This window comes from Myripristis murdjan, chromosome 24, assembly GCF_902150065.1.
Source record: "Myripristis murdjan chromosome 24, fMyrMur1.1, whole genome shotgun sequence".
Classification (NCBI taxonomy): Eukaryota; Metazoa; Chordata; class Actinopteri; order Holocentriformes; family Holocentridae; genus Myripristis; species Myripristis murdjan.
The window spans coordinates 26,405,499-26,421,986 of NC_044003.1; the positions used below are offsets into that span (position 1 = coordinate 26,405,499).

At 41.3% G+C, this 16,488-nt stretch overlaps 1 protein-coding gene across 1 annotated transcript; it reads left to right on the plus strand.

Moving 5' to 3' along the window:
• The first annotated feature begins 1,321 nt into the window (after window positions 1–1,321).
• Window positions 1,322–13,105, plus strand: faxca (failed axon connections homolog, metaxin like GST domain containing a). Its single transcript, XM_030046970.1, has 6 exons — window positions 1,322–1,757; window positions 4,416–4,551; window positions 5,365–5,561; window positions 6,680–6,897; window positions 7,684–7,800; window positions 8,897–13,105. The coding sequence occupies exons 1-6, from the start codon at window positions 1,498–1,500 to the stop codon at window positions 9,196–9,198; spliced, it is 1,230 nt and encodes a 409-aa protein (XP_029902830.1). The 5' UTR covers window positions 1,322–1,497; the 3' UTR covers window positions 9,199–13,105.
• The last annotated feature ends 3,383 nt before the right edge of the window (window positions 13,106–16,488 follow it).

Consider the following 16,488-nt stretch of genomic DNA (forward strand, 5'->3'; position numbering starts at 1 on the left):
CCCATGGCATTTTGTATCCCCCTTCAGCAGGCTCCATCTGTTGTGTTACTGTTCACTTGAATGGGCATACTAAAGGGCTTTACCCCACCCACCTAATTCTTCTAGAAAGATTTCACAAAATTATGGTTTTTCAAGTATTACTTGAAATTGTACGTATATCATTTTGGAAGCTCTTTTGTGGTAATAAAATGTATGTTGTGCAAAACAAAGTGGTTCACTACCTCTTTCATTGAAGTTGTTATGTCACCATAACCATATGTGTTGTAATATACTCTGGAGAGAAGAAGGAATCTCCTAGCCTACAAAGTCATACGCTTACCCAACCTCAATATATGGAGAATACAGAGTCGTGTCAGGAGTGGGACCCCTGCTGGTAGATATGGGGAATGCATAATTACATGTCTTGACAAAACATATGTACATTTGTATTTAAATAGGAGTTTGGTGGTAAATGGACACATAGGAGGGCCCTTTAATAAATATTGCTTTCTATAAAATGAATTTGTGGTTACTCAGTAAAAGAACGCAAGCGAAATGCGCTGAACAGCATCAGATGTATTTACCAGTGGTTACCTCTAGGAGTTGGTACCAAGAGGCACAGTCTCCTTGACGTCACTTTGCAGCGTGAAGTCAGGCAAGACCAGCACGACTAATACCGGAACTCGAGAAAATTTACCTTTAAAATAAAGGCATAACATTTGGGGAAAAAAAAAAAAAAAAAAAAAAAAAAAAAAATATATATATATATATATATATATATATATATATATATTTATATATATATATATATACACATATATATATAGAACTGAATAGGCTAATACTTTGTATGTTTGATTGTTTGTTTATGAAAATGATGAGTAGCTTAAGGATGGTTAAATGTATGACAGTAATAATCGATGTTGTGCCACTGAGTTACAGAAGTATGGCTGGGGTTTTATTTCTGGGATGAATAATTCTTTACATGTTTTTTTTTGTTGTTTTTTTTTTATTATTCTTTGATTATTATTCATGAATTTATGCAGTATCAGTATGCAGTAATTTAACAGGATTTTTGTAATCCTGCAAAGCTGTTTCTCACCTGTTTTGATAATTTCAAAGAAATGGAAATTATTCTTGTACTAATTAGCCTATTATTACTAGGCTACTTCTGAAAGCTATGACTACTAGACGCTATTTAATTGAGAGGGGACAGGCAAGTATTTTATTGTCATAGTCCTCCTTTTTTCATAGCTTTTATTTGGAAAGCAGTAGCCGGAAGCCCTGTTGTTTACTCTGTCAAACTTGACAGTTTGTGAATGGTACAGACGGCAAGCTCCGAGCAGGCTGCGGAGGATGTCGACCCCGCTGCGGGGACAAACTCCGGGCGGGATGCTTCACGCCAGTCGCCTCTTCTTCGCAGTAAATCGCACCTCGCCCCCTCGGCACCCATGAAGCCTCCGCTGGTGAAGCCCAGACCTGCCAGAGTCAGGCGGAAAGAGGCCGGAGACAGAGAGAATGTACTGGCGCGTCGGGTTCGCCTGGACGCGGTCGTGTGTGGTTGATCTTGGCCGGAACCAGAGCTTCTCTTTCGGCCTGCTGGGCTCCGATGAGCAGCTCTCGTTTTATGGGTACATCATCGCCTACCCACTGCAGGACTACGGCGGGATCATGTCAGCTTTGGGCTCGGACTCGTGGTGGCGGAAAACGCTGTATTTGACTGGCGGGGCTCTGCTCGCTGCTGCTGCTTATCTGCTGCACGAACTGCTCGCCATCAGGTACCAACAAAAGCGAGGCTGTCAATAAGAGTAACTTTAACTGCAGGATGCAGCACTTTGGCAGGCTAAATACCCGGGGCCAGTGTTGAGATCGATTTGGACACTGTCTTGGTTTTTACTCCGGCATCATTCTGTCCACTCCAAATCTTCCAGCTCTGGTGCATTTGTATCGGGGGTTTGATATTACTTAATCTTGCCAGGTTGGGCGGGGTGAGAGCGAAGTCGGTGGAGAATAAGGAATCGTAAGTGGGTGGTTTGTGATGTAACGGGTCCCCCACCTCCACCACGGCCGCCGCCACCAAGGAGATTGCCATGTTTATAAGCTTGTTTAGAGCCTATGAAGAAATTAAATGAATGACCCCCAGGGAAGCATTGTGGCTTTCAATCCGGCATTCGTTCGCTATTCAAAACCATAACAGATAGGGAGCCCAATTGCAGCGGCTAATTTTCCCTGCAAGATTAGTCTAAGGACCAGCCTAGGCCAGTTCACAATAGCTCGCTTATTACTACAGCAGAAATAAATAGCAGGGTAGGCCTAAATGGTGACTTTAATTTCTTAGCATCTCAAGGACGTGAGATGATGCAGGTCCAGCCTTTGCTTGCTTTATCGTAAGCCCCGCCAGTTTTGGTGTTGGCTGGATGCAGTCCTGCTGTTTTGAAACACCGCAGTTGTGAAAATGACCTTTTACACACAAAAGCCAACCGCCAGTCATTTGAATTGGAATTGACAGCCAAAAAATAAATAAATAAAGGGAATTAGTAGCTACCCTGATGGATAGGACTACATTTTAATAAGCATTATTACTTGGCCGGAATAAGGTTTACGTGACCGAGTTGGGACGCTGTTGTCCTTAAACAAACATCTCAGGGTACCTGCAGTCCAGGCCCTTTGCCGTTATTAACACGAAATATAGTAATCCTATATTACAGTGTTGGAGGGATGCTACACAAACACCACAACAACAATATCGTAGTCACTCCACATGAGATTACACCCCCAATAAATTACTGTGAGTTCACTATAAACTCACTACTGGGCATTATACATCTCTATAGGCATATTACAGGGATGTTGTAGGGATTTCTTGTTCAGAAATGGATCACATAACAAGGAATGACATTATGATCTACTAGGCCTTACGCAGGCCTATATATACTCGCAGAAATCGATGCAGGAGTCGATTTTAATTTATTTTAAGGTGCAGATTTACGCTGTAGTCTATCGTTATTACTAAAAGTTCATTTGGACTGCGTATCTTTTGTGATATCTCTCCTAGGCGTTGTTCTTGTTACTGGTCTGTCTTTTTTTGCTGATTTTAAGGCTAAGTAGTTACTGTATTGATTTATTTTTCCATCCTTGTAGCCTATGCCACTGTATGAAAGAGGAATGCATTCACCGGGTCAGTGCATACCAAGAGTCAGCGGGCATTTCAGCACCACAGAGACACGGACAGCTCCACTGCGATTGTTTCACGTTTCAGCACTCTGAGCAGAGGACAGCCCCCTCGCTTCTGCATTACGCTCACGTGAAGTGGTTGCCATTTGTGCGTGCAGGGGTTGTGCTTGCACAGTAGTAGCCCAGAGTCTCGAACAGTATCCATGTGAATGCACGATAATCTTTCACAAGGGTATGTTCATCATTTTGACATTGTGCTGTTCCTCGGGCCACATCGCCCTTGGCCGAGGAGGACTCAGCGCCTCCAGTTTGCTCAAAGCTCTCAGTGCCTGCTAACTGTTCAAGAGCCTTGGCTGCAGATCATGTGATGCGTTCAACCATATGACAGCTTCATTTTTAACAGTCAGGAAAAAAAATGCTACCTGGTCTACATGGATGTGGTTTTGCCCACACAGCCCCCTTGCAGGAAGGTCAAAGTGCAGATCAGACAGAGCAGCGCCCCTGCTGGTAGGGACTCATTGGCCTTTTTTTTTTTTTGACTACAAGGCTACCCTGCTGCACCACTCCAAGTGTTTGGAGATATCCAGTAGCATTTAGAAATTTTCCACAGGCAATCTATGTTGTCCCTGCTGCCACACGGGAGGTTTTGTGTGTGTGTGGGTGTGGGTGTGTGTGCAGCCTTTGATATTGAGAATGTAAACAGGTCAATGGACGGAGAGCGGCACATTATTAGAAGAGTGATTCTCATTTTGTGTTTAGACAAACAACAACTCAAGTGCATTACATATCTATGTCAGAGTTGTTCACTGCTTACCTCTTCTACAGAGCATTAACATACATTATGATACACTGACATTATGAAAGATTTATATATTGAATGAGGTTTGCACTGATGTTGTTTAAGCGCTGTTGAGTGTTGACGTCAACTTAAAGTATGAGTATAAAGACTTGGTGGCTATCAGTGAAGGGAAAACTTATGATGCAGAGAGTTTGGAAACTAAGTCAGTGGGATCATATGTGTTCTCAGAGATTTTAACATCTACACATCTGTGATCACACCTAAATCTTGTTTTTCCATTAGGAAGTTGCACATTATAATACATACTTTTAAATGTTTAAAATATATACAGAACTCTAGATATTGTACATCGAAGTTATGACACGTGGTTGAAGTTGTCTCAGTTCTATTCAGCACATGTAAATAGTTTTTCATTTTTCTGACTGGCTGACTGTGACACTTTGGTTGTTCTTGCTCCTTCCAGGAAGGAGGAAGAGCTGGACTCTAAAGATGCCATCATACTCCACCAGTTCTCCAGGCCCAAGACTGGCGCCCCATCCCTGTCCCCTTTCTGCCTCAAGATGGAGACCTACCTCCGCATGGTTGACCTGCCCTACCAGGTAGCCCTGTGATTCTGTGTGCAAAAGAGAGAGCTCACCTTTTCCTCTCACATCTCTTTTATCTGTTTTTCCTCAAGGTGAATAGCTAACAATACACATTTGTATGCTTACAACCCACTCTGTCCAAATGGTCCTCTATTTGTGCACCTGCCAGTGGGAATTATTTCCTTTGTATATTCACTGAGGGTCTGAGGCTGGTGGTTATTTTGTGCCATGTGCTTTGTTTCACTATCCCTTGTTACACTTTGTTACATCATTTTATCTTGTGATTGATTGCTAATTAGTTCGATCTAGGTGGGCTTATTCTGTGTAAAGCCTTTTGAGACCTACATGTGACAGGATATATAAATAAATGAACTTGAACTTGACTTTTAAATGTCAGGAGCTAGTGACAAACCCTAGTAAATCCACTTCTTGTACACCTTACTGCAAATTCGAGATCTAGAAACTGCAATTGAACAGTCAATGGTGATGCTTATCTTTAATTATTTATTCATTGTACAGCCCTCAATATTTCTTGTCGTATTGTCTTACAATGTGTAATGTTAATTTACATTTGAGTCTCTCCTTGTACAATGACCCAATTTCCCCACAGGGATGGTTAAAAGTTAACTTGCATACAAACCTATCATTTCCTTCTGTCTCCATTCATTTCCATCTTCCCTCTCCCAATCTGATTTAATTTCTCACTTTTTTCTTCCCTCTCCTTGTCAAACTTTCTCTCCCTCACTATCATGTTTTTCCTCTCCTTTTCTGACTCTCTCTCATGCACCCCCGCTTCCCCGCCTCTCCTCCATCCTTTCCCTTTTCCAGAACTACTTTGATGGGAAGCTTTCACCCCAGGGGAAGATGCCATGGATTGAGTACAACAGGGAGCAGGTGTGCGGCACCGAATTCATTATCGATTTCCTGGAGGAGAGGCTGGGCGTGAGCCTCAACAAGAGCCTGACGCCACAGGAGAGGGCTGTGTCGCGCGCCATCACTAAAATGGTGGAGGAGCACTTCTACTGGTAAGAGAGCGGTAAAGTTTTTTTTTTTTTTTTTTTTTTGCCTTACATTGCACTTTAGTCACAAGGAGGAAGAAAAAGGGGAAAAGTAGCAGCAGGAGGTGCTCGGCTGAAATGACTGAAATGAAGGATGTTCTGTGGTAGCGCATGTGTATTATTCAATTCAATTCTATTTATATAGCGTCAAATCACAGCACAACTTATCTCAATGCCACTTTGATTTTGGCTCATCCCATGAACCAAAACCTATCCTGTGAGCAACAGTGGCGAGGAAAAAAACATTTTATCAGGGAAAAAACCTCGAGCAGAACCTGGCTCTGGGTGAGCAGCCATCTGCCTTGACTGTTGGGTTATTAGCATTCAGAATTTAGCTAAAACACTTTAAATTGAAGGAGGAATGGGGTGTGAAGGATGGGTTTTAACTGTCATTTACCCAAGGAAATCTCATCAATTCACAAAGAAGCCTGTAAACATGTAAAAGCCATGGTGCTCAAAACATTGCATGATTGGTTCAATACCAGAGACGTTTTGTGGCAGCTGGTCCAGTATGTTTGGTTATTTCTTTGTGAAATTCCTTTGTGAGAAGGGATTTTACAATGAAAGAGTGCCTGTTCAAGCTATCTTGTTGCCAGTATGACCTAATCCCAGAGTTTGTGGATATAAAGTGTGTTCTCCCAAGTGTGTGTGTGTGTGTGTGTGTGTGTCTTTTGTGCAAAAGTGTGGCGTTAGATCCATTGGAAACATTTTAGACTGCTCCATGATTAAAGGTCCAATATGGAAAAATGCAGAGAATTAACTGAAGTGATGACATTTATCCTCAACTAACATAAATGAATGAACACTTAATCTATCAGTGAGTTTGGCTGATGAGAACTATGTAGACTCAAAAACCAAATTATGTCCTCATTCCACTTTTTTACATTTGTATTTATTTATTTGTTTGTTTGATCGATTGTTTGTTTTGCCATTTGAGTCTACTTAAGTCAACCCTGAGCAATTTTACATAGTGCACCTTTAAAGACAACAGGTGTGGAATAATGATAAATAATAATATATTTCTGCATTTGTGTGTGTCTGTTTGTGTGTGTGTGTGTGTGTGTGTGTGTGTGTGTGTGTGCCAGGACCATTGCTTACTGTCAGTGGGTGGACAACCTGGAGGAGACCCAGAAGATGCTGTCAGTGAGCGGGCCGCTGAGTGACCTACTCAAGTGGATCCTGAGTCACCTGACCGGCGGGATTGTTAAGCGGGAGATGTACGGCCACGGGATTGGACGGTTCTCCAAGGAGGAAGTGTACGCTTTGATGGAGAAGGACATGCGCACTCTGGCCACTCTGCTAGGTGCGAAAGCCAGAGAGGATTTTATTGATGTCTGTTCTGTAAATTAGAGAAAATTAGGATTATGAAACAATGATGTTCATAATTAACAATAAGCTGGCAGAGTCAGATGTAGAATTGTGAATGTTTTGAGTTATGGTTCACAAATTGTAAGAAAGAATATAGAATAATGTATTGGATATTTTTGAGATTATTAACCAAGCAGCTGACATTTTCCCATTTAAAAATCTTAATAAAAAGAAGAAAAAAAAGTTTTCCAATTTATGCCATAAAGATGATAAGCAGACACTGTTTGCAACCAACAGGGATGGCAGAGATTGGAAAACATGGAAAGCAGTGCATTGCTGACATCCTGTGGTGAAAACTCAGCACTACAGTCTAAAGTCACTGTAGAACTGCTGCTTAAAATTATCTATCTGACAGAGGCAGAGCTGTGGTGGGAAATGTTAGGCTATGACAGATAGTGCTGGTTCCAGTCCAGTTTTTAGCAATCCAAATAGTTGCAGTCGATATCTTTCACATTTTACCTCGTACCCAATGGCAAAATCAGTTTTTTTCCCCATTTTGTTTACGATTCGAAAACATGTTTTTTAATATATCGACATGTTTTGGATTACAACAACACTCATTGCTGTCATGTCTTTGAAATTGGTTTCGGATCACCTTAAGCTGCTCTGTGTGGTCGATAGGAGGGAAAAAAAAGAGATAAAAACAGGGGGATGTGTTGCAGTAACTGTAATTTTGTTGCCTAGCTCCCAGCCTGACATCCTTTTCTCTGTGCTGTCTTAGGTGATAAGAAGTACCTAATGGGCTCCAAGCTTTCCACGGTTGATGCTGCCGTGTTCAGTCACCTGGCCCCTGCCATGTGGACGCTACCAGGCACACGGCCTGAGCAGCTTATCAAAGGTAAGATCAGCATGGGACGGTCTATAATGGATGGCTCCATTCAGACACATGAATGGCACATCTGACATCTGGCTTCCAGTCTCTTACATCTTTCAGCATTATTCATGACCACCACCTTGTAATCAACTGGCAGTGGAAATGAAATTCAGCATGATATGATAACACAAACCTAACACAGATGCTGAAATATGAGTCACTGATGATGTAAATATCATTTGTTTGGAAGGGAATTCACAAGAATGGGATTTCCCTGATTTTTTTTAATACATGCCTCTTCAAATTAAAATTGTGCAGTCCTGGGGTTGTAGTACTGTTTAGTAATCACTGGCTAATGTGCGATACAATGTGATCATGATATTTTACCCACAAAAACACAATATCGCAATACAGGCAATTCTGTGATGTGAAATATTCAGCTATGAAACATCATGATCTGGAGAGGCAAAATAATGTTTCAAGAAGCAGGAACATTGTTTCTCAGTGTTTTATCATGCACACCAACTGCAACATGTACATGACAGAACAGATCCAGCTAACATACCTGGGAACAAATACCATAGGGATTCAAATGTGCTATCCATGCAGATTAAAATGAAAATTTAAATACAGATACCTGGCACACGTGTGTTGATAATGTGTCACAGGAGGAGGTATCGTGATATACTACATTATCGATTTATTGTTCCCCTAGCCTTGTCTGCTTCCTGTAGCCCCGAGGCTCAGTAACAGTTGTAATAATGTAAAACTTGTTATCGATCTCTTGACTCTAGGGGATTCTCTTTTCACTTGCGTGCCTCCAGAAATATTAGAGGGCGCGCAACATAGGGCGTTGTTAGGGATTTAGTGCCCGGGGAGGGATACAGAGTGTGTGCAGAGGGCTTCAACCCAGGTGATCCAGCTGAAAGATGGTCTGCTTAACGGTTATATCACCATAAACACCCCTAAACAGCAAAAAACAGATTGGGGAAATATGTTAAGTGGGCTTGGGAAAAGAGAAATCAAAGAAGAAAAGAGTTTACTTCAATATGATCTTGACAGGAAGGATTGACTCCCCGTGAGGATTTCATGACCTTTGCAGAGTTCTTGTCCCTTCCAGGTGAGCTGATCAACCTGGCCATGTACTGTGAGCGCATCCGCCGGCGATTCTGGCCCGAGTGGTTCGTGGACCTGGAGGACTTCTGCTACGACACCACAGAGGACAGCGACTCGGCCTCCAAACTCCCTGACCTGGGGCTCTACTCCCGCACAGACACTTTCCAGGATGACACACACACACACACTCCGCATACTCACACGCCGGTGGACCCGCAGTCGCCTGACAGCGATCGTACAGGCCACTCGCTTTACGACTCTGACATGGACACGGAGGGCTCTGAAATGGAGCAGCTCAAGTGTTGACAGAACACTCATACACACACAGCACACACACGTACACACACCACAAGTGGGAGTTGCATCTCACCTGAACACATACCCCCTACCTCTTAGAGCAGAAAATATCTACTGGGGAGTGTTTTTGGTGTCTTTTGGTGGCTTGTGAGAACTCAGTGAAGGACTCAGAGGTTTTACGTGCACAATGTAGTGGAGGAACTGGCAGATCCCAGTGGAAAGAGAGAGACTGAAACTTAAACAGAGAGGGAACAAGTGATGAAGGGAGAGACAGCGGCGCAAAAGAGAGGAATATAATAAAAAATAGTGCGGCAGCAAATAAGTCGCAGCAGAGGAAGAGAGAACAGAGAGGAACTGATTGAACGTGAGAAGCAGAACTAGAGAAACCAGGAGTAAATGACGCCATCGCCGAGAAACTCCTCCGCGTGGTCGACATCATCTGCAGTCACAGCTGCTACCTGTCGTCGGGTTGCCATCGCCGTGGCAACCATGTGCGTGTAACCCCCCTGTGTCCCCCATAGCACCACCCAAACTTGTATGTGTGTGTGTTTGTTTTGACTCACTGACCCCTTGACTTAGCAACATAGGATGCCTTGTGTTGATATGATATTGACATGTGGGGAATTGTACAGGAATTCATGTGAATCGATACAAACAGCGTAGATATGAGATCTGATTTGACTCCCAGATCGAATAAATGGAATATCTGATTATAGATATATATATATATATCTATATTTCTATATAAATATATATGAATATAAATACTATAGATAGCCTGCAAATATAGCATTATCCCCTGTGTCATATAGTGTAAATACTGTAGGTGGACCTCCTGTAGAAGACCTCAGTTTGTGTTGGACATAATCGCCAAATTGTCTGATAGTTAATGATCCTCTCTGTGAACTACACACTGCTCTGGTCTACAGTAAGATCAGTGTGAAAAGCCCTATGGCATATGATTCTGGTAGCATGAATGGGATGCCATAATTATTTCAGTTAGTCATATTTGATTATTGCATTAACACCTTGTGGAATGCCAAACAGTTTAATGCAAGTTAATCTATCATCAGCACCTAAGGGTGAAAACCTAGTGTGTGTCAAATTATGGCAATATCTTCCTTTGGAAATTTTAAAAATGTTTGGTAAAACTTTACTTGGGGTGTCCAGTGTTAATATTACACTTAGTGTCAACTTAGTCTCACCTTGCTATGAATTTAGTATAGAAAACAAAGCCTAACCTTAGTACAGCTCATACAAAGTTGAGTATTTTCAGTGGACATGTTGATATGAAGTGAAGCATCAACACAAAACTAATACCAAGCTGAAATGTTAACACTGGACAGTGCAAATAAAGTGTGACCAAATATTTGTACAGTTGCAACAAAATGATAATATGACTGTAGTTCCTTGTCAGCTCCTGCATTATGATTAATTACACTGCACTAATATGTGTAGTTATCATATGTGGCTCCTGCGTTGTTTGGATCGTTATAGGTCATGAGGGACAGCAGGTTTAGGTCAAATAGATCTTGATATTTTACACGCGTTCAACCATTGAGAGCGAGTGAAACAATCATGTAGAGATAGATTCAATAGATTTAGATATATATTCTGAAAGTGCATGGCTGGTACGTGCCAATGAAAATCACCCTTTAGACCTTCCGGATAATCTGTTACACTTTTAGCCGGCTTATTCTTTAAGTGTGATGTTGCGACGCTGTTTGTTTGTTGGTGCCTCGGGCCAAAACAACCACACAAAGATGTAGCTAATCGATTTTGATAAAGGAATAATGTCGGCCTTTTTCCCTCAGCTGGTCAGTTTTCTGACATGCGTGCTTGGTGCGAGCACACAGCCACTCTCTGATTCAACATGACGGATTGCTCAGACAATATTATGTGAAGGAATACCAGGATGTTCCTGTCTGTAAGAAAAGGGAAACAGGCTCACCCTGTCCGTTCTAATTTTACGGTTGGCTGAGTGGTGTTTGATGTTTGGGGTGTGTGTGATGTCAAGGTGCAGGGTTTATGTGTGTTTGTTGTGCAGCAAATGTGTGTGCCGCCATGTTGTGTGTTAGGGCTGCATGTACAGTGTATGTTGAGGTAAGGGGTGTATGCTTCTGTCCATGTTGCGCATGGATGAGTCATCCTCTGTTGATTTACATATGATGGCACACTGGCAAGCACTCACAGCTGAGCCTTTTCTTCCTTGTATACACACACACACTCCCAAGTGATTATGATTTTAATATAGAAAAAACTATCCCACGACTAAAAGATTCTAAAAAAAATGTGTTTACTAAGCCTGAGAGGTCAGGACAAAAGTGACGATGGTGATTGTATGGTTGTTTTGTAACGCTGCTTTTTAATCATGGTCCAACTTAAAATGCAAACACCGAATGATGGTGAAAGAGAATCACCACAGACACATCAGAATCCTGGGAGGGTCCTGCATACATTCGGAATGGCTGCCAAACGAGTTCAAGATGGTCAATATGTAGCATCACATTGTGAAATGTGAGGTAACAATATGACTTTGCTCCTTATAAAATGCAGCCCGTGGTCGTAAATAATTCGTAACACTTAGCGAAGTGTTAGCTCATAAAGACAAAGGCGTTAGGTCATAAAGATGTCATTGAGATTCTTTAGTCTGATGTCACTTGTTTTAACTTGGACCATGATGGTGGTAATGACGACGGCCTGGCGGCTTTGCTGAGGAATTTCATTTTAATGATCCGCTCTATACCTCTCGGCTGCTCAGTCTCCTGCAAGGCATGCATTCTGGGTGCTGTCGATTACTAAATATGTCCAAAACAAGTTATTTACAAATCCAAAGCATTTGAGGTAAAAGACCGCAGGTTGACATAGTGATATTAAGCCTTTTTTGTGTGTGATTGTGTGTGTGTCTGTTTGTGTGCGCGTGCGTGCGTGTGGAAATTGAACATCGTTTGGATAATATGGTCTGAAGCTGCAGTTATGCTCTGAGTGTAAAAACCCCTTTGCCTGCATGTTCTTGCCTTCACTCATCAAAGCCATTGGGCAGATGCAGCCTTATGGAAACTGACTCCTAAAGATGTTTACTTTATGCCAGTGCCAGCATATGACTTATGTTTTATATATAATATTTATTTATTTATGTATTTATTTATGATATCTTTATTTCATGTCATTCATCATTATTGATTCTGTCATTGGGTATGGTGGTACTGAGAGATTATTTTGCACTATTATGTTTTATGTTTCTACATGTGTTCTTTCAAAAACTTGTATTGAATTGTTGCAGTTCAACCATGTGCACTGCTGTTTTTGTTTTGTTTTTGTTTTTGTTTTTGTTTTTTTTACTTCTGTTGACATGTTGAAGCACTGAACAAATCACTCAATTTCCCATGCGCGCATGTCCATGTTTTGAGATGTCATTTTGGCAAACATGGAAATAATATCTCAATGTCAAAATATTACCATTACAAATGTTTGTGGTGTCCCCTCATCTGCTGAAAATTCTGCAGCTCATCAAAAAACACCAACAACTCTAGAGGGTACAAAAACAAGATGGATTTCACACCGTGTGGCGTCATGCTGGGTGGAAACGCTGCTGATGAGAGCATTCTGCATCTTACAGGGACATAGTTGGGTTTGGCCTAGCCTCTCTTTATCACGAGAGAAAATACGGCGTTGACAGCTACAGGGTGAGGTCACTCTTGGGTGACAATGACGGTCTTGTAAACTCGCCCACTGGAGGAAAATTGCAAAACCATTCCAGATCAGTGTCCATAGGCAACTTCATGTGTCTCTGTGCTGCTGCAGCCACAGGTCAGAGGTCAGGGTTCAGCCCCATCCTGCGTGTCACTTCCTCATCGAGATTTCTGCTTGTAGACTGTAGAAGCCATATTGCATTGTCACTTTGTGTCGTGTGTGCTGATAAAACACTTGTGGAATCTCATCCAACTGTAAATACGTTCGCCAAAAAAGAAGCTAATTAATCTGTGTACGATATAAAAAACAAAACAAAACAAAAAAAGAACAAAGCTCTGTAACATAAATAAATCCTCCTATGAATGTATCATACCTAGAGATCAGAGGCTGTATTACAATGGATTACTCATAATATTTCATTAAATATAGCTGTGGTATTTTACTCTGGTTTTTGTTTTGTGTGCATTTGTAAGTGTTGTGTGCAAGTGTGTGTGAAACCTCTTTTTGTTGCATTTTAAACATCTATCTTCACTCACTCATTTTCCAAACTACTTATCCTAGTACGGGTCACGAGGGGTGCTGAAGCCTATTCCAGCAGTCTTTGAGCAGAGTGCGGGGGAACACCCTGGACAGAGTGCCAGTCTGTCACGGAAAGGAGGAAGGGCGAAAAAAAAAACTGGAAAAATGGCATCTCCACCCCTTAGGTGAACCTTTTCCAAAATAGCAGGTCCTTATCAGCTCTTGGAGGTGGGTATACTCTGGCATATATCTTTCTCATAATCCCTCTCCCTCTGTGCTTGCTACCATATGACAATACTAAGCCCACCCAACAATACTGAAGGATTAGCTCTCTGCCCTTTTCTTTGTGAATGTGCTGGAGCTCTGGAGGAATACAGAGAAAAAGGAGGCAGAGGGAAAGAGAGCGGGAGAGAAAAGACAAGTAGTGGGGGCAGCACAGCTGAGAGGGCTCGTGGGTTCGGGTAAATAAAGGGCATGAAAGAGAAGGCGACAATCGGTGAAAAGATGAATAATATTTGATGACTTTGGCTCATCATATTTATGTGAACATTGTGCAGAATCCCTGTGAGATCCTCTCCACACAAGACAGCGCACACAATTCAGAATAGACAATGACACCAGAGTAATAACCATCTCCACTATTATTCAGCCTTGGTGAGTCAGAGATGGCGTACAGTGTCACAGCTCGCAGCTGTATGTGTGTGCGTTTGAGCATGTGTGTGTGTGGCTGGCACGTGCCTGTATGCATGATGTGTGTGGGGAGGAGGGAATGTGCCTCTGTGGTGTGAGTCAGTGTGTGTGTGTAATAATATGAATAATGCAGAGGATGCCTGTAGGAGCGTGAGGGCCGGGAGCAGGGCAGATGGTCGCCTGCTGATAGGACAGAATCCAGGCAACAGGGTCTGGATTTAGACCTGGCTTAATGCACGCGCACACACTCACACTCACACACAGACACACACACACACACACACACACACACACACACTTGCATTCAGTGTTTGCTTTCTCGGGTCTAGCTCTTTTTGTTCACTGTTAAACTGTACAAAATGTACCCAATTTTAACACACGCCTCAAAATCAAAAAGATGTGCATTACAAACTTATTGATGGGAAAAAGGGAGAAAGAAAGTTATATATGCCATAGGCAGCTATGTGAGCAAAATTAAAATGTAAAGGATAATTGCTTTACTCTTTTCTGGAATAAATGAAATACATTAACACAAAGTTAGATGCAGAAATTGACTTTTCTTTTTTTTTTTCATTTAACTCTGATGTTGCCATGCAGAGCTCATTTTCAATATAAAAACCTCATTAATTTTTTGCTAAATGAGGAATGACATTTTCCAAATGATATTTCTCATTGTTCCTTAAAATTTTGGATTAGTGCATGATTACCTAAAAAGGGTTCTGAGTGGATTACATCAACATTCATTGAATGTCGGTGACCTATAGCAATACCCAGAGACGCCTTTAACTTGCACTAATAACCACTAGGTGGCATCAGCAGCCTGTTCCTGACTTGTGCCAGCCTTCACGAGCCCTGGCATCAAATGAGAAACATGAAGTCACCCTAGGCTGGGATAATAAAACAACCAAAAGTAATGAGATGTGCTGATAAATAGGCCAACACACTCTCACTCTGAGCTAAAAGTAGCCCCAAAAACGCTGCTACACTAAATCACTGACAACTTTCTGTAAATTATGGTGAGCTGTCATTAGTCCTTTAAAAAAAAAAAAAAAATACAGTAGTTTTTTAAGGCTTTTCAGTTAAGGCGTTTCTGGCTCCTTGGATACCTTATGATTATTAGTATAATTATTATATAATTTCATTTTTATATATTAATATTTCTGCACAAACAAGTCTATGGATGTTTCTATAATGCTGCAAATTCTGTTTTGCTTTGTTTTCCTCAAGAAGTCAGTGTAAGTGTAAGTGTGTAACGTCATATGCGTCATATGATTTATATAAGGAAGGTAAAATATTTCAGTTTACAAACAGGAAAGCTATATGCGCCCGAGAAGTCACATCTTCAGTGCTACACCTCCTGGCGTGTAATCAGTTGGCCCATCTTGTTTTGGTAAAATTCATATATATCACATTTGAGACAAGCTTATAAAAATCAATATTATCGTCAGCCAGTGCTCTAACAGAGCTGCATATGTTGTTTAGATAATTTTTCTATGGCATTTCAGCTCTTAATCAGTGTCTATTCGATCAGCTAGAAATAGTTTTCAAATTGCACACCACTGAAAATATTAATTAACGGCTATGATGTGGGATATCTCACCTGTGACAAAGCTAAGTCTAAAGAGAGTGTTTGTTTTGGACAAGCCCTAAATATGAGGCCATTCACAGGCAGGCTTCATGGTTATCTCCCCACAAGACAATATCGGTGCAGATCAGCGGTAATAAACACTTATCGGAAACAGCTGAAGGACATTTTGAGCAGCCGAGGCAGATTGATAAAATCCATAATTATAATGCAAGGCCGTGCACAAAAGCTTATTGCCACAGTCGCGACTCTTTCCTCAAGCTTAATAAACGTGCGAAGACTGCAAAAGTGTTATAGAAAACAAATAGGTTTTAATGACAAAAAAGCATATAGAAATTGTGCAATCTTTGATTTCTTTTCCCCTTCATTTGATCGGAGTCACAGATTTCAGGTCAATACTATTTTGTCTTGTTTCTTTTTGTTTCGCCTTTTTTCCTCCCTTACCCCTCAAAAACTCAAAATCAGCTGAAGAATTTCAGAGGTCTTACTTGTCAAGCAGAAATTCAGTGTGAAGATCAGGCCTATTAAATTAATGAATTAGCATCAAAAGTATTTAGGGAGAGTGGCCTTTTTCGTTGGCTGCTATCATAAAATAATATGCACAGAGCTTGCCTTAAGCTTTAGAAATAATAATAGCCTATAGTGAAAAACAGGCTCGGCTGCAGGCCCTTTAGCTACACATTGGCATTGATATGTAGGCCTAATACATTCAGAGTTTTCAAAAAAAAAAAAAAAATTAACTCTTGAAAATGGCCTGAAATTTCTATTATATCAAAAATGATATTTACTCAGCAGACTTTCTCCATTACAGT

Coding starts and splice junctions, on each gene's coding strand:
- faxca (XM_030046970.1), top strand. CDS start 1,498: ATGTACTGGCGCGTCGGGTTCGCCTGGACGCGGTCGTGTGTGGTTGAT. Junction 4,552..5,364: donor TGGTTGACCTGCCCTACCAG/GTAGCCCTGTGA, acceptor TCCCTTTTCCAG/AACTACTTTGATGGGAAGCT. Junction 6,898..7,683: donor CACTCTGGCCACTCTGCTAG/GTGCGAAAGCCA, acceptor GTGCTGTCTTAG/GTGATAAGAAGTACCTAATG.